At 35.6% G+C, this 24925-nt stretch overlaps 1 protein-coding gene across 4 annotated transcripts in view; it reads right to left on the bottom strand.

Annotated features, from left to right (window-relative positions):
- BMPR2 (bone morphogenetic protein receptor type 2) overlaps positions 1-24925 on the bottom strand; it is a 125408-nt gene that overhangs the window by 28088 nt on the left and 72395 nt on the right. For 3 of the 4 annotated variants that reach the window (XM_059702807.1, XM_059702806.1, XM_059702808.1), the window contains exons 2-8: positions 24096-24266; positions 22763-22933; positions 7419-7529; positions 6566-6657; positions 4126-4356; positions 3292-3406; positions 1690-1850 (exon numbers count right to left, since the gene is read on the bottom strand). In XM_059702807.1, coding sequence (XP_059558790.1) covers positions 1690-1850; positions 3292-3406; positions 4126-4356; positions 6566-6657; positions 7419-7529; positions 22763-22933; positions 24096-24266 — 1052 coding nt within the window. The remainder of the gene's footprint in view (positions 1-1689; positions 1851-3291; positions 3407-4125; positions 4357-6565; positions 6658-7418; positions 7530-22762; positions 22934-24095; positions 24267-24925) is intronic. The other variant, XM_059702809.1, reaches the window with a different exon arrangement.

Here is a 24925-nt window from a genome sequence, read left to right as displayed (position 1 = left end):
GTGAACTAATATAAATTCAAAGTAAACATCATTACATAAAAGGGTACGGTCTTTTTTTTTTTTTAGTTTTATTCATTTCAAACGGGCCGGATCCGGCCCGCGGGCCGTAGTTTGCCCACGGCTGCATTAGACAGAAATTATACATCCATTTCATATCAACAAGATGTTAGTAAGTTATTGTACCCTAACTATGTTACTGAAACTGTTCATACCTTATTTTTTTAATCTATAAAATGCCCTTGAATAATTAAACTGTGGTCAATACATCCTATTACACAGAATCAATAAAAAATAATGAGCTAGATCTTCCATTGCATATCAACATAAAAAACAACACCTTTAAGACACAGTGAGAAAAATGCAAAACAATATGTATACCACTTAATATTTTTAAAAAGTCACAAAAAATATAAATGTATGGATAGACTTATATATGTAAATGCAGAGAAAAAGGCCACAGAAGGATACGCTCCACATTGTACTAGTGATTTATCAGAAGGTGACTAGGTCCTGTCTCACCTTGATAATTTTACTCCTACTTCAAAAATCAGTTCCTATAAATTTCTTCCTAATGCTTATAAAAAATGAACTTGAATGGCAGTGAGTTCCATAATAAACTGATGAACTCTATGCAGTGTCTTTGGTATTTCTTAATTTTGTAATTCCTAAAATGCTATAATTGGTGGAATCCTTATATAATAAAAGGCTAATATGCAAACAGAACGAACGGCGGAACAACTGAACAACCAGTAGCTATGACGTGCACTGACCACCAGAGGATGTGTGTGGAACATGGCAGGCGTCGGTCATGGCAGGATGGTGGAGCGGGTGAGCAGGGGCGACAGACCAAGGCGGGCCATTGGTCACTGCCATCAGGGCGAGCCTCCGGTTGTTACTAAAAATTCTTTGCTCCTGTGCACCGTGGCCCGGCCAGGCACTTGCACCTACTGCTGGTACCAGCCCCACTCGGTGCCAATCGCTGGGTGCCGTCAATGGGTGAGACCAGCGGCTCCCGGCCGAGATCACCCCTCAGGGCTTCTCCACCTCCTCCTGCTCCTGAGGGGAGATCAGGGCCGGCAGCCACCTCTCCTGCCTGCTGCCGGCAACGGCCCCACTCGCACAGTGCCAGAGCCGCCACTCACACCCACTGCCAGTGCCAGCCCCGCTTGCACCCGCTGCCAGTGCCCAATGCTGGTCCCAATCGCTCGGCGCCATCAGTGGGTGTGAGTGGCGGCTGATGGCCCTGACCACCCCTGAGAGCTTCTCCACCTCCCCTGTTCCTGAGGGGCGATCGAGGCAGCAGCTGCCACTAGCACCCGCTGACAGCACCGGCCCTGCTCTCACTGCTGCTGGCGCTGGCCTTAATCGCTCCGTGCCTTCAGGGTACAAGCAGGGCCAATGCCGTCAGCACATGGGTGCGGCGGCGGTGGGAGTGGGGCTGCGGGCAAAAAGGGGACCAGGGGCCACAGCCGGAGGGGCCAGGCAGAGGTGTGGAGGATGGGCCGAGACCCGCCCCTGTGCCTACCACAGCCTCACTGCCCACAGTTCCTTTCAAGGTGCACGAATTCGTGCACTGGGCCCCTAGTATAAGGATAATTATCATGAGTAGTTATCAAGGTAGTGGATTCTTAAATGCAATTCATAATGTTTTCAAAGTATGTCTGTATGATTCTTCTTGTATACACGCACCTCACTTATGGCTGCATTATCTTCTTCTCCTGGGCGTACCAGTCTATTTCCAGTCAGCCTCATGGACAACCCAAAGTCACTAATAACACAAGTTCCATCATTTTTCACCAGGACATTTCTGCTGTTTAAATCTCGATGGGAAATTGCAGGTTTATAATGATCTGTTTGGATAATTTCAAATATTCATTAATGCTTAAATAGCACTACTGGACATGAAATGAGTATGCAAGTAACAGGGACTACAACATAACTATAAAAGGTAGTGGTGGGGTTTTTTTTTCTACCTATTTATTTCCTAATAACAAAAAAGAACATAAGAAATCAAAATTTTAACTCAATACCTCATAAATGTTTTGAAATAGTATAGTATAGTTGGACTATTTTTAAAATAATAGGTAAAATCTTAAGTTCATACAGCTACCATACTTTCTTGCAATAGCATATACATATATATTCTTTTTTTTAAAAAGGTAAACTCGTGAAAATATTAAGTAATGTTTAAGACTAAGATATGCACTTAAATAAAACTCTTACTTGATGGCAATCCTTCTTTTCAGCCAATGTTTGACTTGAAAGCCTTGACAAGAGGGATTAGGAAGATATTTTTAAGTTCTGTGCTAAGCCAGCTTATTAAAGGAGCTATAACAATATTTAAGAGTAAGAATAAGGAAACACAGTCCAAATGGTTAATGTGCTAAAGCACTAAAGTGAGTGAGTGCATCAAGTTGCTACACAGGTAATAACATTGGTCGATTCTGTATTCAGGAAAAGCAAGATGTCAAGATAAATGAATTGCTAAATTATTCAGGAGAAATTATTTATATATGAAGCAGCAGCTAGAAAAGACGACCCATGCTATTATACATTGGAAAAAGATCTAAGAAATTGATACATTAAGAATTCTCTTCACTACAGAGGTCAGAAACACTGAAAAAACAATGTTCTGGGCTGTATTATGACAGGAAAATGCTGTAAGGGATGATAGCTTGAGAAAGCACAAAGACAGTTTCACAGCAAAGCTAATTTAGAGCTGCGTATGATATGAGGTGTATTTTGTAACAAAGTCAGAAAACAAATGTATTTTTTTATTTTAAAATATTTTTTTTATTGATTTCAGAGAGGAAGGGAGAAGGAAAGACAGACAGAAACATCAGTGATGAGAGAGAATCATTAATCAGCTGCCTCCTACGTGCTCCACACTGGGGACTGAGCCTACAACCTGGGCATGTGCCCTGACCAGGAATCAAACTATGACCTCCTGGTTCATAGGTCTATGGTCAACCACTGAGCCATGCCAGCCAGGGAGCAATTGTATTAAAAGAACATTTTTTAAAGTATACCTATATGGGTATCTTTGCAAGGACAGTGTTCAGAGCTTTAATCAAATTCTTAATGGTATCCATGACCCCTCTAGAGTCCTGAAATTATTTTTCTCATTCTTTCTATTAGATTTAAAATACAGTTCTCATGTCAGATCTTTCAAATGGCTGGCTAATAAATCTGCTATATATAAAATATACTTTTACTTTGAAGATATGAATAAAATTTCCCTTTAATTTGGACTCCACATGAGTATCATTCCTCTTCTATTCACTGTCTTACCTCCTCGTGGTAATTCTGTATGAAGATAAGCCAGTCCTCTAGTCACAGAATGAGCCAGACGGCAAGAGCTTACCCAATCACTTGTATGGAGACTAAGATACTTGCATAGAGATCCCTATTTAGAAGATAAAATAAGATAAAAAAAGAGAAAAAAACTGCAATTAATTTACTTGATTAGAAGATAAGTTATAAGTCTTATAAAGGACTTGCATAGGTTAGGATTCCATGGATATCTAATAAATTATGGCATTTCAGGATCTCGAAGGAGTAAGACATTTCCTTGGGTAGAGAGAAAGAAAAAAAAGAATTTAAACATGATCAATATTGATTTTTTCCAATATTTAAAATTATGAAGTTATTTCATTTTAAATACTTCTTTAATTTCAAATTAAGATAGAAAATGAGTCTTTTAGACTCTTTCTTTACACTATATCTCTTATCAGTACAAATACAAATTATATTGTTATGTTTTATAAATAGGGAATAGGAAATTTTTGTAAATATGTATGTGCCAGTGCTACTCAAAGTGCTCGTCCACAAGGTATTAATTATCAACCAGCCTGGGATATGGAACTTGCACCAGAATGAATGTCAATCAAAGCACTGCTTCCTTCATCAAGAAAGTCTTGTGGAAGGGTGAGACGGTCGGGGGAGGGAAGGGATGGAGAGATAAGGGGGTACTGAACAGTTAACTTAGTGACAGTTAATTCACATTCTGTGTGAGGTCCCTTTCTCATTGCAGACCCTTAAACTAGTTTGCAAACCAGCGATGTTCTACTGAATATCTGATTAACTACTTGTATAAATCTCAGTTTATTTGAATGAAGAACTTACATTGGGATAGTACTCCATCACAAGCAAATACTCCATGCGTCCATCAGCAGTGACTCTTTCATCTCCAACTATAAAGCGAGCAATGTTGTCATGTTCCATCAAAGGCACTCTGTAAATGTTCTTTTCATTGATAAAATTTTGACGGTTTGCGAAGGAAAACATTTTTACAGCAACTGGACGCTCATCTAAGGAACCTTTATATACTGCTCCATATCGACCCCGGCCAATCAGCTGCAAATTTGTTTTTGAAGCAAGCAAGGTATTAATTCAAATCACAATGGAAAAATCAAATTTACTAAATAAAGTGTACATCCATAAGTGTGCCACAGTTCTCTATTGCTTAAAGGTTAAATTATGCCACTGACAAGGAACTAATCAAGTCCACATTTTATATGGCTCAGGAAGCAACTACTAGACTCAGCCTTCCCAAAGACAGCAACAATAAACTCTGAAGAAAAAAAAGTAAAAAGCAACTAAAAGTGCTGGAGAATGAAGAAAAGGAGTTAGATAGGTGAGGGGAATCAACACTTAGAAGAAAGGAATGGCACGAGTTACCCCCTTTTATAGCTTTTAGCCTGAGGGCAGGCTGCAGTCAGCTCTGTGCATTGGAGCTAAAAACAGAATAGAAAATCTATAATCTTTCTGGCCCCAGGAACCAGAGGACAGAATTTGGGGTAATCACAGCTGCTGGAAAGTGAAGGGAAATTTTCAGAAAGGAGAATCAGAGAAAGGGAAATGGAGTGAATGCATGGGACAAATTCCTGCTAGAGACAAAGTAACTGAACTGAGATTTGAGCTTCAGTCTAAGAGTTTGCAGTGTGTCCAACCAAGATAACTGCCTACTAAAACAAACATTGAAAGTAAACACACTTCAGAAGAATCTAAAGAACATAGGGTCTGTAGCATTTTCATATTCACAATACCCATGATATAAAATTAAAAGTTACTTAATGCACAACAAACCAGCAAAATGCAACCTGTCCATTTTTTGGCTTCTGGGGATTTCTCTCACTTTTTTTTTTTTTTTTTTTTTTGGACCCCACGGCCGCCCCCAGGCTGCGCCCAGGCGGAGGCCGGGCAGGTGTCCACGCGCGCCTCACTTTTTTATTGAAATAGGTTAGGGATTTACTATCATCAATTTAAGGATATTTGTTATATTTCACTCACTGTTTCTAAAGTTAAAATTTAACAAACAGACTGTTCTTTAGAAAGGTTTATCAATACCTGGTTAAATCAGCAATGTTTGGGAGTGTCTTTTTGCTCAATCCAGGATAAAATCCTATGTTTTTAATAAGTTTTTTTTTTCAATGTAGTAAATTGTACAATAAATTATAATACATTCACTAGCCACATTTATTTTGTGAATTGACAGTTCATGTCTTTGTCCATTTTTTTAATGAATTATTTCTTCATATGACTTATACTAGCTCTGTAGTAATTCTTTGTTTCTGTGTTGAAATACTTTTTTTGTATCTGGCTTTTAACTTTGTTTTTATATTTTTCTCCCAAATGTAAGGTTCTTAAAAAGTTTTACATTATCAAATCTACCATGTCTACTATTTAACAGTCTCTGTAGTTTGAGGATCAGATTTATATATCTATTATATTACAGTCTCTGGTTTGGGGATCATAGTTTATTTATTTATCCTAATAAAGAATAAAACATTCATAATGATAAAAGTTTTAACATAGTCCAGCCAGCATGGCTCAGTGGTTGAGCACCGACCTATGAACCAGGTCACAGTTCAATTCTTGGTCAACGCATATGCCCGGGTTTCAGGTTTGATCCCCAGTGTGGGGTAGTGCAGGAGGCAGCCGATCAATGATTCTCTTTCATCATTAATGTTTCTATCTCTCTATCCCTCTCCCTTCCTCTCTGAAATTAAAAGAAAAAAAATTAACTTTTAACATAACTTCTGAGAAATTGCCAAATAAAAATTAAGTTCTATGGATTATATAATAGTCCCATGAACCTATACAAATATATAATATATTCACAGACAAGGAATATTTACTTGAATCTAATATGGATTCCTTGCCTGGCACATACTTCTCAGAATTTCACATCCTTATTCCCAAACTCTGTTGAAGTCTGTACTCAAAGGTCAATTCCTTTCTAAATATACTTTCTTTAATAACTCCTTTTCCATAACTTTCTAACCTTCTTGTCCATTTTATTTTTCTCCATAGCACTTACTATTACTTGAAATAATATACATTGGTTTACCTGTTTATAGACTCTCTCCTACTACAATGTAAGTCTCAAGAGGGTTATCTATATTGTTCAGCTACATTCTCAGTGCCTAGAATAGTCTTGGCACTAAACTGATATTCAATAAATGCTTATTGAATAAATAAACAAGTGATTCAGTGAGGGAATAAAGTCACTGTTTCAGATATGGGAGCAAAAGAATGGTCCGTAGTCTAAGAGCAGCCTTACCTCCAAGAGTTTCAGATTATCTAGGTCCAGAGAAGGCTCTGACGCTGCCGCCTCCATCATGTTCATACTGTGCAGGCCTTGTTTACGGTCGCCTATGGGGACAGGCAGCAGTAGTTACTGTGTGCTTCTCTTAAAGTGAAGATGTTACTATACTTCTTACTATATTACCATTAAAAAGAAGAGCTACAGAAGCACAGGCAGCAAGGCTTATACCTAATGTCAATGGGTGTAAAACTATTTAGTAAACTAAGAATTATCTATAAATTAAGATAAGTGATGAATAACATGAAATCTGAATTCTGGAAGATGATTCCAGTAACAGACCTAGTTTAAAACCTTCAAAAATACTGCCAAGACATTAAAGGTAGTTTTATTAGTTATTCAAATAAACGAATGAGTGCTGATTTCCTAAAAGTTCATAGAACCTAAAGTTTATTAGAAACAACTGAACATTTGATGATACTGAGAAATTACTGTTACTTTTTAAAATTTGGAAACGGTATTGTGGTTATATATATTTTAAGTCCTTCTATTTCAGCAATAATACTAAAGTATTTATACATAGATGGCATGTGATTTTTTAAAAATAATCCAGTGGCATAGAAAGGTGTAGTGAGTGGGGCTATAGATGGATGATGTATAGATGTGATAATTGTTGAAATTGGGTGATAAGTATTTTGTATATGTTTGAAACTTTTCATAAACACTAAAGGAAAAAGGATTGTTAAGAGAGAAAAATGGGAGCTACTGTACCACAGAATGTTTTTTAGTATAAAGATTTTAAAAAGGAGAAAATAAGTATCAACTAAATGGCATGTTTAATAAACAACAGAATAAGAAGTTATATTTTTACCTGTCAGCATCCTGTACCCGAAGCATAAGGCAACTATCAAAACAGCTAATACAGAGACTGATGCTAAAGCAATGATTATTGTTTCATCTCGGTTAAATGAATGAGGTGGACCTAAAAGAAAAAAAATTTTTAAATATAGTTATCATTAAAGAAGATGTACATATTTACAATAGAATATTACTTGGTCATTAAAAAAAAAAAGAATGAAATCTTGCCATTTGTGATAGGTGGGTGGACCTGGAGGGTATTACGCTAAGGGAAATAAGTCAGACAAAGACAAATACCATGTTATTTAATTTATAAGTGGAATCTAAAATACGAAATAAACAAAACAGAAATAAACTCAAATACTGAGAAAAAAATGATGGCTGCCAGATGGAAGAGGGGTTTGAGAGGGATGATTAAAATAGTGATGGAGCCCTAGCCACTTTGGCTCAGTGGAGAGAGCATTGGGCCCATGGACTGAAGGGACCCGGGTTTGATTCCGGTCAAGGGCATGTACCTTGGTTGCAGGCTGGATCCCGGGCCTTGGTCAGGGCATGCGGAAAGCAACCAATCGATATGTCTCACATCAATGTTTCTCTCTCTCTGTCTCTCCCCCTCCCTTCCACTCTCTCTAAAAATCATTGGGAGCCGAAACCGGTTTGGCTCAGTGGATAGAGCGTCGGTCTGTGGACTGAGAGGTCCCAGGTTCGATTCCGGTCAAGGGCATGTACCTTGGTTGCGGGCACATCCCCAGTGGGAGGTGTGCAGGAGGCAGCTGATCGGTGTTTCTCTCTCATCGATGTTTCTAACTCTCTATCTCTCTTCCTCTCTGTAAAAAATTAATAAAGTATATTTTTTTAAAAAAATCATTGGGAAAATATCCTCAGGTGAGGATTAACAAAACAAAACAAAAATATGGTAAAGGAAATAAGTAAAAATTGGCAGTTACAAAATAGTCACAGTGATTTAAAATATAGCATAAGAGATATAGTTAATAATATTATAATAGCTAAGTATGGTGTCATGTAGGTAGTTGAGTTATTGGGGGATCACTTCATAAGTTATATAAATGTCTAACTACTATGCTGTACACCTGAAACTAATATAATAGTGAATGTCAAATGTAATTTAAAAATTTTTAATGTAAAAATATAGTTATGTTTTTTTTTAGTATTTTGTTAAATAGTGACAGACTGTATCACTATATAGTTGAAGCTGCAATGTTTTTGCATCAAAGGAAATAAAAAATTAATAAATTTTAATAACTGAAAAGTATATATTTCATCAGATTATAAGATTATATATATTTAGGACACTGAAATACCTGTTAGTTACATTCCTAAATACTAGAGACCCAATGCACGAAATTCATGCAAGTGTAGGCCTTCCTTCCCCCGGCTGCCAGCACCAGCTTCCCTCTGGCACCCAGGACCCGGCTTCCCTCGCAGCCCCGACTTTGTCCAAAAGGTCTTCTGGAAGGACGTCTGGTCTAATTAGCATATTATGCTTTTATTACTATGGGTTAACTACATCATGGAACAGCACAGACAGAAGAGTATATTTAACAGAATAGTCTTGGAATCACATTTGGTGTCTTTTTCTAATAAGATTTTAGAGAGAGGAAGGGAGAGGTACAGAGAGACAGAAGCATCAATGTGAGAGAGAAACATTTATTGGTTGCCTCCTGAGCACCCCCTACTGGGGATTGAACCCACAACCTGGGCATAGGTCCTGTTCAGGAATCAAACCAGTGACCTTCGGCTCATGGGGAGATGCTCAACCAACTGAGCCACTCCGGCTGGACTCACATTTGGGTTTAAATCTTGACTCTACACCACTCTCTCAGTGGCCTTTAGCTAGTTATTTGACTTTTCTGATATTCAATTCTCACATTTGTAAAAATAATAATCTCTACCTCACAAATATTCTATGTGGCTTAGATGGAAATCTGAGTACTCAGTATAGTGTTGAGAATGTATTATCTATGCAATAATAGTAGTTATGTTTACTAATATTAATATTATGATTAAGAGAGTGTGGCTTTGCTGGTAGTTAAACCTGAACTGGACTTAAAACTCAGTTCTTCGCCCTCACCGGTTTGGCTTAGTGGATAGTGTTGGCCTGCGGACTGAGGGGTCCTGGGTTCAATTCTGATCAAGGGCACATGCCCAGGTTGCAGGCTCAATCCCCAGTGGGAGGTTGGGGGCTGTGCAGGAGGCAGCCTATCAATGATTCTCTCTCATCATTGATGTGTCTATCTTTCTCTCCCTTACCCTCCCTCTCTGAAATCAATTATCTTAAACACAAACCAAGAAAACTCAGTTCTTCCACTTATTGTATGACCTTCAGAAAATTTCTTCACCTGTCTGAGCCTAAGTTTATTCACTTGCAGAAAGGGAACACACATATCTAAATCACAGGGCTATTATGAGCAGGTACACCATTTTATGTGTTAGTTCCTTCCATGAATCAGATCATGCCCAGAGAAACACCCTTTAGGATGGATGTCCACAAACTGGAGTATGTCCAGAAGACATGAAGGTATGAGAACACTGAAATGTGATGGGCAGAGAAAAATGGAAGTGTCTGGTATACAAAAAGAGAAAATTTAAGAGTATACGATAGCCGTCTTCATGTGGAAAAATACATTTGTAGCTAGAAAGAATAACATGATCCAATTAGTGAGTGTTCCAAGAACAGCAGACAGAAAATACTGTTTTTGATCGATGGTTGTTTGAATCTGCAGATGTAAAATCTAGGAATATGGAAGGTCAACTGTGTAACCACAGACCTATCTCAAAGTGGACCTATCCTGTTTCTAACAAGATACTGAGTTGCTTTGCCCAGACAGCAGACCAAAACCACAAAGCGTACAGCAGAAGCATAGGAGAAAATTTTGACCTCCAGCTGCACCTGGAACCCACCCTCCACCCCCATCCTTCCCCCCACTCCCATAATTGTTTCTAGAGAATGACAACAACTGGATTTTTAAAAACAATTAAATTTCTTAATGACAGCAACTAAGTAGCATTTTTATCATAACATCGATTCTGTCCATTGACTATACTTTTCCTGAGTTTTCCTACATGCAACTAGATGTCTTTAATGTTTTTCTTCTATGCTGTTACTATAACTTCACTATTAAAACATATTAAACTACTTTTTTTTTTCTTCCCCACCACTGCCTGCCCCCCTATTAAACTATTTTTTTAAAGTTGGTTATGCTAGGTGACTTTAAGGTCCTTCTAATCCCAAAATTGTGTATAACTCTTTTAATGTTTCTTGAACCTCAGTATTCTCTTTACTTTTATTCCCAAATTTACAAAGAAAATGCAACATAACTTTTACATAAAATATTCATTAACCCAAAATCTGAAGTAGGAAATATTAATTCATATACAGGGAGGATGAAAAAGTATTAAGTAGATCTTTAAACATATTTTTTTTAAAAAAACACACATGCTAGTGTTAAATATTTCAAATGGAAAACTTTCCAGGATATGCCACATGGTCTAAAAATATGAGACCCCTGAAAAACTGCCAGAAAAAAATATTTCAATGTATATTCATATATGTGTGCAATAAAAGAGGCCTTTAACCAGAAAACTCTTTATTTTTTGTTCCTTTTTTAAATTCTTTCTTTTTTTGCATATATGCTATATATATGGTATGTCTGAAATTGTTTTGTTCCCCTAGCTCTAATAAACCTTCTCCTTCCTCCCTATTAGCTCTCTCAGTTAAATACTCAGCCAAATGTAAACACTGCTATGTATGCCTGCGTGCAATGGCTCCGATTATACAAGCAAGCGCTTCCTGAACGCAGAACAGACAGGGAACTGCTGTCTGCCTCATTGGAGCCTAGGATGTTTCTGTTTACAAACCCTGGAGCCAGGCAGGGGCCACTACTGGAGGCAGTGCTGTTTGCTTCCTTGCTACACTCAGCCTTTGTCTGGGTCTGTGTCAAAGAAAGAACAACATCGTTGCATGTGCAGCAAGCAACAAAAGAATTCTTAAATAACTGATGGTTATTTGGCTCCTAAATCTTTTACAACTCTGCATGAAAAAGCAAATTAGGAATTTGTTCTTGTTTTTAATTTTTTAAGCAATGTACTTTTCATAAAAGCAGAGGGAAAACATTAAAATCAAAACAATTAATGTGATTACAATTAAATGAATTCCTTAGCAAAATAATTTAGATTGCCAAATATTGTTTCTGTGATAATGATATATTATACAGTTCAATGTTTTGAACAAATATTTCTATAAGAAAAACAATTTTATTTTAATTATTATGTTTAGAATGGCAAATATACAGCAATCATGATCACAGTAATGTTTATGTTTAATGTCCTAAAAACAAATTAATAGGAGGCATATTTCTTTTTTTTCAAGTTGGTATTTAATACTACTTAAGACTTAAAGTTAACTTGCCTCAATCATTATGAATAGACTTTGTTTGTAAGAAACAAATAACAACAATAAACAAAAACAGTCCATAATCTGCTAAGTCCAGACATTTTATGGCTGAATTATAAAATATAAAACTAAGGGAGAGAGAAACAGTTGAATTAAACAACAACAAAAAGTTTAAAAAGACAACAGGAAAGACATTCAATGCCTAGCTTTCTTATTAACTTCTAGCTTAGTAAGGTTTATAATTTTAATTTCTTTAAAATAGGTGTTTTGTGATTAAAAGAGATTGAATTTCAGCATTGTGTTTCTTTTATTCAAGAACAGATTAAAACTAACAAAGTTAATTATATTTCATCAGAATAAAGTCATTAAGTAAGTGTAAAAAGAGCATTTAAGCAAATAGATTAAGAATTTTTATAAAGCCCTAACCAGTTTGGCTCAGTAGATAGAGCGTCGGCCTGCAGACTCAAGGGTCCCAGGTTTGATTCCGGTCAAGGGCATGTACCTCGGTTGCAGGCACATACCCAGTGGGGAGTGTGCAGGAGGCAGCTGATCAATGTCTCTCTCTCATCGATGTTTTTGACTCTCTCTATCCCTCTCCCTTCCTCTCTGTGAATCAATTATATATATATATATATATATATATATATATATATATATATATATATATATATAAGAATTTTTAGTAAAAACAAAAAATAGAAGATAAAGATTAATCTGCAGCCTATGCTACATTTTTAAAAAATCCATTATAATTAGGAAAAATAGAAATCTAATCACTGCGCTATTCGTTATTAAAATCAAATAAAAATCCTCAGAATACAAAATCAAACCAAAGAATTTAATCATTCAGAGATCCCTAGTCAAATTTCCTAACTGGTCTATATAAAAATGATACTTAAAAAGTATCATACAAAAAGCCATTATTCTCAGGAAATGACCATGAAATAATTTGACTATAAAAAATGGAAGTTATATTTCTAGTTATTTGCTGACTAGACCAAAAAATATGTTTGGCACTGTATAGATAACTACCTCCCCCATTTGATGTTCTTTAAATTATGATAACAACTTGTACTCACTTTGATAAGGAAAGCATGACTACATGTAGAAAAAAATTAGTTTTCTAGTTTTTCCCGTATTGTTCCTTCTTTCAAAGCATTTTTAAATTATAAAACATAAGCCATACACATAAAAGTGTTTATAATACAAATGTACAGTTTAATAAATTATTATGAAGTAAATAAACACTCACATAGCTACCAGCTGGGCCAAGAAATAGAACATCCATAATCCCCAAAACCACCTTCCCACCTACCTGCTCCTTCTTGGTCATAACAGCTTTCCTCCTCCCCACAGATAGCCACTATCCGGACTTGTGCTAATCATTTTTTCTCACTTTTCTTAATAATATTACATTCTCTGTGTGCTTAAGTTTGCCTATTTCTGAATTCTATGTAAATGGAATTTCTGTGCCTTGCTTTTTGTTTAATAATGCTTTGAAGAGTTAATCATGCTGCTGTGTGCATATAAAATTCAATCAGGGTTTCTTTTCTATGTAACAAATGCAGTTATTTTTCCTCGTAATGAATCTGGAATTTATAATGCTAATTAAATAATCACTACAGCTAATCCCTATTAAGCATCATAGAAACATTCCATAAATGAATATATTTAGTTTGTTCTATTCAGTACTTTTAAAGTATCCAATTTTGTTGGTAAGAGAAAAATATTAAACAAAGCAGACAAATGAAAAGACTGCACATCCTCTTGCTGTTTCTAATTTTGGGGCAGCAGAGGCAGTAGCTAGGAGCCAAGAAAGCCAGAGTTAATAAAAGATGCACTCTTGGATAGGGAACTGAGCAGAAATAAAAGCTTTTTTAAAGTTTTCTTTATGCCACTCTACTTTCACAAAATGTTTACATTAATACCTGTTTTCATTAGCCAAAAGAAATCTGAAGAGGATTTTCACTTTTATGAAAAAGGCAGTAAGTGAATATAGAGCCCAGCGTTTGTTGTGCAGTGAGCCGTTACAGAGGCAGCGCAGACCTGAGCGGAGAGTGGCACTCCAACCTGCTTCCTCGGGAACTACACTCAGCAGCTCAGCATCAACTGCCATAGCTCTGAACCATGTCTGTGAACATCTGTGCTTCACCTTGATTTATTTTGTGCATCTGTTAGCAACAAGATGTGTCCTAAGGTAATTGCTTCTTTGCTTTACACCAGTTCGGCCTACAAAATATTTCATAGGAACACTATACTTTCAGATAGCAGAGGAAATCTTTAAATGAAACCATTGGAATCCTTGAAATTCATCTCTTCCATAGTTCCCAGGTTGTTCTGTTATCCCCTGCCCTCATCTGACAATTCTTTAAAAGCGACCTTCTAAACATACACATCTGGTGTTCCATGAAAGGACAGTAAAAGGGATAGTGTTTTCATCAGATCACCATTGATGATTCTAACCCAGACTGTCCATAAATAAATTCTCAGTTCCTACAAATCCCACTCCATATGTAGCAAGAGTAGAGAGTTAAAGTGAGAGAAAATCTAGGGCAGTGGTGAGACAAACGGAGTTTAGAATTATTGTTGCTGGGACTGTATCATTCTCCAACATAGGCACTGCTTTTTCCCATCCCATTAGCTCTTCTTTAACCTAAGCTCTCTCTTTTTAACTTAACTATTTTATGTTCCCTTCTTTGTCCCTGTATATATTCCTGTCTGAAAACCTGTCCTAGAGGCACCCACGTGTCCTGCTTAAAAGCAATGAAGCAATTCCAGGAAGTTTTATTTTCAGTCCAACTTTTTCATGGTTTTCAAACAAAAAACCTCAGTTACAATCTTTGGGAGGTAAAGGTGAGATAAAAGCAATTCAAGTCAAAAAAATATTTTACATCAAATTGCAACACAAACCACATTAATCTTTTTAAATGAGTGATTGTTCAATAGCTCCAATACTTTGATAGATCCAACACTTTCAAAAATCATCAACTAAAAACATTGACCTAACAAAAAAGAAAAATTACTGCCCATATCGAAGTGACTCAGTGGATAGAGTGTCAGCCCACACACGGATGGGTCGAGGGTTCGATTCCCAGTCAAGGACACGTACCTAGGTTGCAGGTTCTATCCCCGGCAAGTCTGGGAAGCAACCAATCAATGTCTCTCTCTCATACTGATGTTTTTTTCTCTCTCTCACTCTTCCTTTCTCCTTTCCACTCTCTTTTTTGAGAAATTAGGAGCAAAGCAGGTAGGTATGGGGCGGAATTGATATTCAATAGCGCAGAGCTAACAAAACTTCAGAATGAAAGCTGTCTGACCAACACTACTTAACACGTGTAAATAGAATCTTGCTACTACTGCATTAAAGAATATCTTCAAAGGATACATACTCTTCTTTATTTCTCTTGTACATTCTCCTCTAATATTTTTAACAAGTATAAAAAGAAACATTTTATTTTGCCTCTTGCTAAAATGCTTCATAAAGTACTAAGCAAAGTCTTTTTTTTAGCTATACTTAGCCGTTTCCTATCTATTCAATCAGTTTAAAGCAATCACAGAAGCAGTAAAAACTGAACAATTATTCTATATTCACAATAGCTACAAGCCTATCTGAGGCTCTGCCAACATCAGCTTCTCGTAGGCTTTCTTTCCAGCTCGGCGTGAGATGAAGACATCTGCTGCCAGACAGTGGGATTGGAATTTCTAATCTTAACGGCACAGCGTAAATGAGAATGTGATTTCTTAAACCCAGTTCTAGATGCAATTCAATCTTTCCTCATCAACTTAATGAATAATTTTCTTTTAAAATACAAGTATATTCTTATATTACGGTCATCCAAAAACCTTTAACACTAAATGCAATGAACTGGGTTTATTTAGTTTGTCTTTTATAAAAGACAAATTTTCTGCCAGCTTTTCTAACTTGGTTATTTTGTTTACTTTATAGTTAGGGAGGTTAATTATACCAACTCCAGAAATCTTATCAAGAATTGTTACAAAATAAGTGTCCAAATCTTGCAATATTATACACTTCTTTCTACTCTGGAAAGTTACAAACACATTAGGATGAATTAAGCAAGTAAAAGAATACTGTAGATATAAATTCATTTATTTAAACTAAAGGCTGACTTTCTTTTTAAACAGAGTAGGTACTGCAAAGTCTCTCATGGTTGGAAGAGACTTCGAATAATATAGCTCACTTTCCTTTTTTATTTATTTTTTTATTTTTTATTTTAAAAAAAATACATTTTATTGATTTTTCACAGAGAGGAAGGGAGAGGGATAGAAACATCGATGAGAGAGAAACATCGATCAACTGCCTCCTGCACACCCCCCACTGGGGATGTGCCCGCAACCAAGGTACATGCCCCTGACTGGAATCGAACCTGGGACCCTTCAGTCCGCAGGCCGACGCTCCATCCACTGAGCCAAACCAGCCAGGGCCCACTTTCCTTTAAAAAAAAAAAAATGTTTTTATTGATTTCAGAGAAAGGAAGGAAGAGGAAAAGAGAGATAGAAACATCAATAATGAGAGAGAATCATCAATGGGCTGCCTATTGCACACCCCTTATTTGGGATCAAGCCTGCAACCCAGACATGTGCCCTGACTGGGAATTGAACCGTGACCTCCTGGTTCACAGGTCCACACTCTACCACTGATCCACACTGGCAGGGAACAGTTCACTTTCCTAAAGTGTCAGATTTCTGGTTTTAGGTAGTATGTGGACATGTATCAGTAAAAGTTTTCTCTCTTTTGTCCACTTACTGAGGTAGAAAAATCTCAACCTGGTAACAGTGGATCTCTATAACTTTCAAACATTTGCTATTCTCCCTTTTAACAGAGAAAGGGAGCTTTAAGTATCATACAATTTGGCCAGCAACAATATCTGGCTAGTTAATATGAGGGTTTTGTTTTCATCTTACTAATTTTTCAATAAATACTTTATAAAGTTACCCTCTATTTATGATATTGGCTTTACATTACAGTATGATGATGTTTCCCTTTAAAATATATGCTTTTTAATGAGATGATCAAACAAAAATATTAAATAATGTGTAATGTAAATATAGAAAACCTTTGTAATGTGAAAAAATCATAAAGTGGTCCTTGAATTTTAGGAAATGTAATCAAGTATTTTCAAAATATCCTTTTTCTCCCCCTCCCAAATGAATTAACAAACAAATATAAACAGGTCCCCTGTTTAAGTGGTTATATAACAACTGCGTATACAGAGTAATGGCTAAACAAATAGTAATGGCTAATAACATACTCTGGAGGCAAAACATCTAGATTTTAATTTTGGTTCTACCACTTACTAGCTGTATGACTTGGTAAATTATGTATTTGTACCTTAGTGTTCTCAACATAAAATAAGAACATAAGAGTAACCATCTCATATGCTTCTGTAAGGGTTAAGTAGAAAGGTTTAAGGCATATAGAAGAAGACTATAAGCACACACACTGAGTGCTCAAAATGTTACTTAGTATTGATTTCACTATATATTAAATGCCTGAATTCCCTTTATGTTTACTTTAAAAGCCTGCTCATTCTGTCTAATAATTATAATCCTGATAAAGTGAGTTACAATTTCACTACTAGATTTATCCCATCTGGAATAATATTTCCTAAGAATCTTACATTTACTTGTATTTTATGAAGCAAGACCCATTAAATAAATATCTAACACCAGTATCTTAAGGCCAAGGGGAAAGAGAACTAAGAACAGCATTTGTTGATGGGGAAAGGAAGAACAGTGCCTGAAAAGGTTACCAAGTCATACTGGATACAAAGAGGAATGGTTTTCTAAGAAAAAATAAAGGCCTCAGAAAATAAGATCTCAAAAGAAGAAAAGTACCTAATCTCCTTTAATTCCAAAATTATATGTAGATTCAGGTCTACTTCTAACTATATTCTAAATAGGCACAGAACTACTAGCAAGTATTTTTTAAAGTTGCTAGTATAAGAGGAAATCTTTGAAAAAATAATAACGGAGGTATTAAGACCTAGAATATGAGTTATCAATCCATAAATCTCCTCACTTATAGTCAGTTTTGTCTTGGGAGAATTATCTGATAATGTGGTTTCTGGCTGAACACATGCTATAAGGACTCTGATGGAAACCTCAGACCTGAACCTCAGATTGACAAAACAACTGGCATCTATTTCTAAATATCAGAAGTTCTTTTTCCATTATTTCCCTTTTTATTTTAAAGGGTAATAATTCTTCTAAATGGAGGAAAACAACATGTATAGTCTACTTCAGATGCTGAGATCGGAGGAAAAAGCTTTTTTTGAGAACAGAGAGCTAGTTGCCAGAAGTCATTGGTGATTTATGGTTCAAATAGAACCTTAATTTTTATGGTACATAACAATGCTCACATACCTTTTTCCAACTTTAATAATTAATTATTTAATTATGTTTAAACAGACATTTCGTTCATGTTTCAACAAAAAGCATCAGACTTCCCATTTTGTTATATTTTTTTAGGAAACAACAGCCAGAATAAATAGTCTAAGGAGATTTCATTTATTTGTGCCCTAATTACCTCCAAAAAAACTATGTAAGGTAGTTCTTAAGACTACACAAAATCTGTAATTAAAAAAAAAAAATTTAGAACTGGACGGAAGTGGAGTAATCTTGCTTCAATCCCCTAATTCTACATCAAAGTAATCCTTGAATGATTTTAATGTGAAATTCTGTGGCTCAACAAAATACATTCACTTATGGTCATGTGGTTAGTCTGTCAGATTTTCCCTGACAATTCCCCCTCATTATTCTTAAAGATCCACTGCTAAAAAAAGAAAAGAAGATCCACTGCTACCATATGCTTTGGTTTATATTACTTACGTATCTCATGATCTTCACCTGCAACTGTGTGTGGGAAAGAAACACACAAAACAACATTTTTCTGAGGGAAGAGAGCTATATCTTGTTATTCTCAGCTATCCGTACATTCCTTCATTGCTACTGGGTCTGACCCTACTGAATGTGCAAGTTCTAGCGGTGAGAAGGCAAGTAAATGTGATGATGGATATTGTGTAAATGCATACTTAATGAGAAAAATATAATTCCACTAATGCAATGAATGGCTTGAAGTCAGCAAGTAAACTGTTCATCTGAAAACAATGTAGAGACATAAGAAGATTAACAGAGAACATTAGGTATCCTCTGTTGTTCCCTAGAGCAGTAGTTTTCAACCTTTTCCATCTCATGGCACACATAAACTAATAACTAAAATTCTGCAGCTCCCCAGAAAAGACATATTTTTGCCAACTTGACAAAAAACATAGGTATAATTTTGATTCATTCACACTGGACAGCTACTGTTGTGTTGGCTATTGTCATTTTTTTTATTTGACAATCAAGGGAAAAGAGATCAGTGTCCCTGAATAAACAGTTAGATGTTGCATGTTTTAAAAATTATTGTGCACAAGGGTTCCCTTTTCTCTATATCCTAACCAACACTTGTTTGTTAGTTTACTGATGATAGCCATTCTGATAGGTGTGAGGTGATATCTCATTGTGGTTTTAATTTGCATTTCTCTGATGATTAGTAACGTGAGCATCTTTTCTTATGTCTATTGGCCATCTGTATATCCTCTTTGGAGAAATGTGTATTCGGGTCTTTTGCCCATTTTTAAAATTGGATTGTTTGGTTTTGGTGTTGAGTTTCGTAAGTTCTTTATAAATTTTGGATACTAACCCCTTATCAGATGTATCACTGGTGAATATGTTCTCTAAAGAGTTTTGCACAACGAAGGAAATTATCAACAAAATGAAAGACAACCCACTGAATGGGAGAACATATTAAATTATTATTTAAAATGTAGCTCCTGTTATTCCTATCAACAGAAACTATCAGTATCAACAGAAACAGGCAAGGAAGGGATGAAATGACTAGATTTCAGACTATTTTAAATCATTTATTTCAAAGCTAGTTAGCTTCATTCTTGAAAAATAACAGTACAAATGGGCAATAAATATAAGAAAATTTAAAATAGAAAACAAACAAAAAATATATGAACCTCACTAATAAAAACAAAGCAAATCATTTTTCAAAATGATCACAGCAAAGTTTTATTTTCATAATACTAGTGCTGATAAAAATAAATGAAATATGCACTCTTGTATACCACTGATGGAAATGTGAACTGTTTTTACCAAAAGCTATTTGATAATGTATGAGGAACTTTATTATTTTTGTTATCAGATACAGAAATTACAATTCTGGAAACTGTAATTTAATTTTATATATACAAATATATGTCTAATATTCCCTCATGATTAGATTCAGGGTATGCATTCTTGGCTAAAAAATAGTACTATATGAGCGACACTGTGGCTTGCTCTGGATATCACGGATGTTCATCTGCCCTGTATTAATTGTGTTAATCTTAACTACCTCATCATGCTGTTGTCCAATTTCCTCACTTTATAATTAATTAATTTTTTCTGTTAATATGTGGGAAATACGTTAGAACAATGCAAATATCCTCCTGCCCCTAAATTTGGATCTTTTGATGATTCCTGCCTAATCCAGTCCTTACAATGATATTTGCAGAATAATAATTTTCCAACTGCTGCCCTCCTCCATCTATCCATTGGCACTTGGCATTCTACTATAAGCAAGTGCTCTCTCTTTTCCCTTCTCTACTACCAGCATAGACTCATTAATTTGTTTTCCTTCCAATAGCTTACAATTTATTACTGTACTGTTTTAGCACTCAAATTATCTCTAATTTGGCCAGTGGGAGTTCCTTCAAGCTGGCTCCTGTGTCCTTGTGACAAGTCTCCATCCTATTTGGGGGCATTTCTTTCCTTACTTTGTAATGTTAGAAGCTGTTTCAGACTGATCTAGCATCTATCCTACTCTTGTCCTAAAATAAGCCACTTTTCCAAGAAGTCCAAGTTTCTTTGAGTGGAGAGTTAGTTGTATTAGAAACTAAATTAGGGTTTCATGCATGTTCATTGCTACTAGGGTGCTTTTGCTTCTTGTCCTTTTCAACAAATTGAACTAAGAAATATATGTGAATATATATATGCATATATTACATACACACGTATTTAAATATACACACAAATATATATGTACACATATACATATATACATGACCACATATACATGCATATAATATATAAAAATACGTATTTTTAAAAGTCATAAATCCATACTGACACCTTGAATTAAAATCTATTCTCATAATATTCTCTTGTCTTCCCCATATATAACTGTGTTCCTCTTCTTCAGTAAGAACACTGGCTCCAAGAACATCAACACATATAGTCATTTTATATATATATTTTTATTGATTTCAGAGAGGAAGGGAGGGAGGGGGAGAGAGCGAGAGAGAGAGAGAAACATCACTGACGAGAGAGAATCATTGATTGGCTGTCTCCTGCACGACCCCCTACTGGGGATGGAGCCCACAACCTGCCCATGTGCCCTTGACTGGAATCGAACCCAGGACCCTTCAGTCCCCAGGCTGACACTATCCACTGAGCCAAATCAGCTAGGGCTAGTCATTTTCTTAATCCTATAATATAATACATCCACAATTGTTTTAGAATTGCTTTGTCCACATTACTGAAAACAAACCTAAAAAGAGTTCAGTATTTGTTTGCAGTTCTTCCGCCATCTCTTATATCCCATCTCACCCAAAAGAATATATATAGCCAAAATTATCTTTGCAAAAATCCGTATATTAGTTCTTTCCTTTTTCCTTAAGTGTGATTATGATACAATTGGGCTCATTTGTTTCAGTTTTATTTTAGTTTGGGGGTTCCCCCCTTCCCTTCCTTATTGATTTAATTTAATTTTTTGCATATATATATATATATGTGTGTGTGTGTGTGTGTGTGTGTGTGTATATATATATATACATATATATATATATATATATATGTATATATATACATATATATATATATATATATATATATATATATATATTAGTAACATGATTCCAAAAGTCAAAACTACATATAAAAGGCTATACTCAGAGAACTGTCACTACTTCCTGTATCCTTTCCACTCCACCCCCTCTATCCCTTGTAAGTAATAAACTTCATTATTTTCTGGCTTATCCTTTCTTTGCTTCCTTTTGTAAAGATAAGCTTTCTGACCTTCATGAAAGACAGCATACTGTATATGCTTTTTATTCATCTAACATTATCTCTAGAAATCACTCCATATCAGTTCATAAAGATCTTACTAATTTTTTTTCTTACAGCTGCATAGTTAGTACTCCATTACAGGTATGTACCGTAATGTATTTCAAGTAATCTGCTATTCTTAGAAAATTTCCATTATGCAGTTACAAATAATACTGCAATGGATAACACTATGCATATATATTTTCATACTATTGGAGGTGTCTCTTCAAATTCTTAACAAATGGGGGTACTGGATGAAAGAGTAAGCACACATGCAGTTTTCTTAATATTGCCAAACTCTCCTCCTCAGGGGCTGGAATGTACTATATGTTGACTCACTTGGTAATATACCAAAACCTTGGAAATCCTGGTGCACTGCTTTTGGATTTCAGGTGTACCTAAATATAGTCTCATGATGCTGGAACTCTCCCTCTCACTCCTGCCAAACCTGAATGATATATATATATATCCTCACCTAAGGATATTTTCCCATTGATTTTTAGAGAGAGTGGAAAAGAGAGGGAAAGATAGAGAAAAACACAATGTGAGAGAAACACATAGACTGGTTGTCTCCTACACATGCCCTGACCAAGGCCCCGGGCCAGGGAGGAGCCTGCAACTGAGGTTTGTGCCCTTGACTGGAATCGAACTTGGGACCCTTCAGTCCACAGGCCAATTGCTCAATCCACTGAACCAAACCAGCCATGGCTGTTTGTATATATTTTTTAATTTTGCAAATTTCTAGAAAAAGGAATTACAAGGAAAAATAAGTTACTTTAGTTACTTACTTAGTGGTGTTGTATCTGGAGGTGGAAAATTCTCGGTAAAGTTGACATTACACAAGTCTGTGCTACAGCAGCAGAAACGATATGTTCCATTCTGAATTGAGGGAGGGGTGGTAGTTACAATGCATTCCTCATGGTGACACTCTTCAGGATCTCCAAGGTGAGACCAACATCCTACAAATTGATATAAATGTAAACATTGACCCTTATAATGTTAAGGGTCAATACGATAAACAAAATTAAATGAAAACAACAAACTAAGAAATAACTGAAATAATTGCAATCAATGTTAGAGTGAGTACTCATCAGTTATAAAATATTTTTGCAAATCAATAGGAGACAATTTTTTTAAATAACAGGAAAATGGCAAAGTTTAAATAGGCATTTCATGGGGCGGGGGAGCCAACAACAAAATGTTTAACTGCATCATTAATATAAGAATTATTAAAGCAACAGTAGATTTCATTTTTGTCTACATTAAATTGATCTAAGTTTAAAAAGTAATAATATACTACTGTAACAAAGAATCAATAACACTCTCACACACTATTGGAGGGAATGTAAATGTATATAGCATTTCTGGAAAACCAGATGGCAATTTTTCTAAACAGCCTTTAAAATATTCATGTTTTAAAATCTAATAATTCTACTTTGAGGTATCTATTCCAAAGAAATAATTAGATAATATCAAAGATTTATGTTCAAAGATGTTCATTGAAGTAGTATTATAGTGAAAACCAGAAAACAACATAATGACCAACAGAGTAATGTGTAAGTAAACTGCCATATGTGTATACAATGAAATATTGTGCAGAGGTTAAAAATGCTTTATATATACACATACACACACACAAACACACTCACGGTCTTGGGGAAACATTCATGATATAACTCTCCCAAATCAATCAATAAAAATTTTTAAAAAAATATAAATAATTGGTGTGAAATTATTTATAGTTTATCCTAACTTTGGGTAACAAAAAGTACACACACATATAAACATAGAGGGACACAGAAAACACACCTAATAGAATAAATTAGTAGAATTTAAAAAATTCTTAGGATTATGAAATTGTACGTGTTTGTTTTTCTTAGTTTTCTGTATTTTCTAAATTTCATACAATAAGGCTATTATAATAAGAAAGATATTATTTAAATCACCTAAAAATCAATTCCATTTATAAATTTGGGCTTTGTGAGTGAATATATATACATGGATATACACTTCTAAATTACTGTTTTCCAGGAGAGGGTTTTAACCTACCTCCATGCTTTTCAGATAAACTTCAATTTTATGAAACACAAAGTTATTTCAGGTAAGAAAAGTAGAACTTGCCTTGTTTTACGAGATTGATGTCCCCTTTTGACTTCTCCCAGAGTCCATAGCAAGTGCTACCTTTTGAGCATAATATGGTTCCATTTTCATGAGAGATTCGACTCTCGCCTATCCCAAGGTCTTGTTGATATGGATCTTTAAATGCACATAGACGTTCTTGATTCTGAGAAGCTAAATTAAAAAAAATAAAAGAATGACATTAATTTTATGGTAAAATTTGCAAAACATTATTATGTAAAATCTTAAGTCTTTTTAAAAGGCATTGTAAAGTTTCCTACTAAATTCCTAACAAGGGTCGAATAAATTTGTAGTTTCATATTTATTCAATTACTTCTCTCTTTCCATTAATTAATTTGTAACCGCCAAACAAGAAGCAAACTTGAAAATTCATTTCCCAAAAGCAACTCCACTCTTACACAAATTATTACTACTTTCTCCTATTAAATAATTTTGGTATCTGAATAAATAAATATCCAAAAATGTCCATGGCCCTAGCTGGTTTGGCTCAGTGGATAGAGCATCGGCCTGCGAACTGAGGTGTCCTGGGTTCGATTCCGGTCAAGGGCACATGCCTGGGTTGCAGGTTCGATCCCCAGTAGGGGGTGTGCAGTAGGTGGCCAATCAATGATTCTCTCTCATCATTGATGTTTCTCTCTCTCTCTCTCCCACTCTCCCTTCCTCTCTGAAATCAATAAAAATATTTTTTTTAAAATGTCCATGCTCGCCGAAACCGGTTTGGCTCAGTGGATAGAGCGTCGGCCTGCAGACTGAAAGGTCCCAGGTTCGATTCCGGTCAAGGGCATGTACCTGGGTTGCGGGCACATCCCCAG

Source organism: Myotis daubentonii, chromosome 7, assembly GCF_963259705.1.
Source record: "Myotis daubentonii chromosome 7, mMyoDau2.1, whole genome shotgun sequence".
In the NCBI taxonomy this organism is placed as follows: Eukaryota; Metazoa; Chordata; class Mammalia; order Chiroptera; family Vespertilionidae; genus Myotis; species Myotis daubentonii.
Note: the sequence above shows the minus strand (reverse complement) of the source record. Positions and strands in the feature narration are given on the sequence as shown.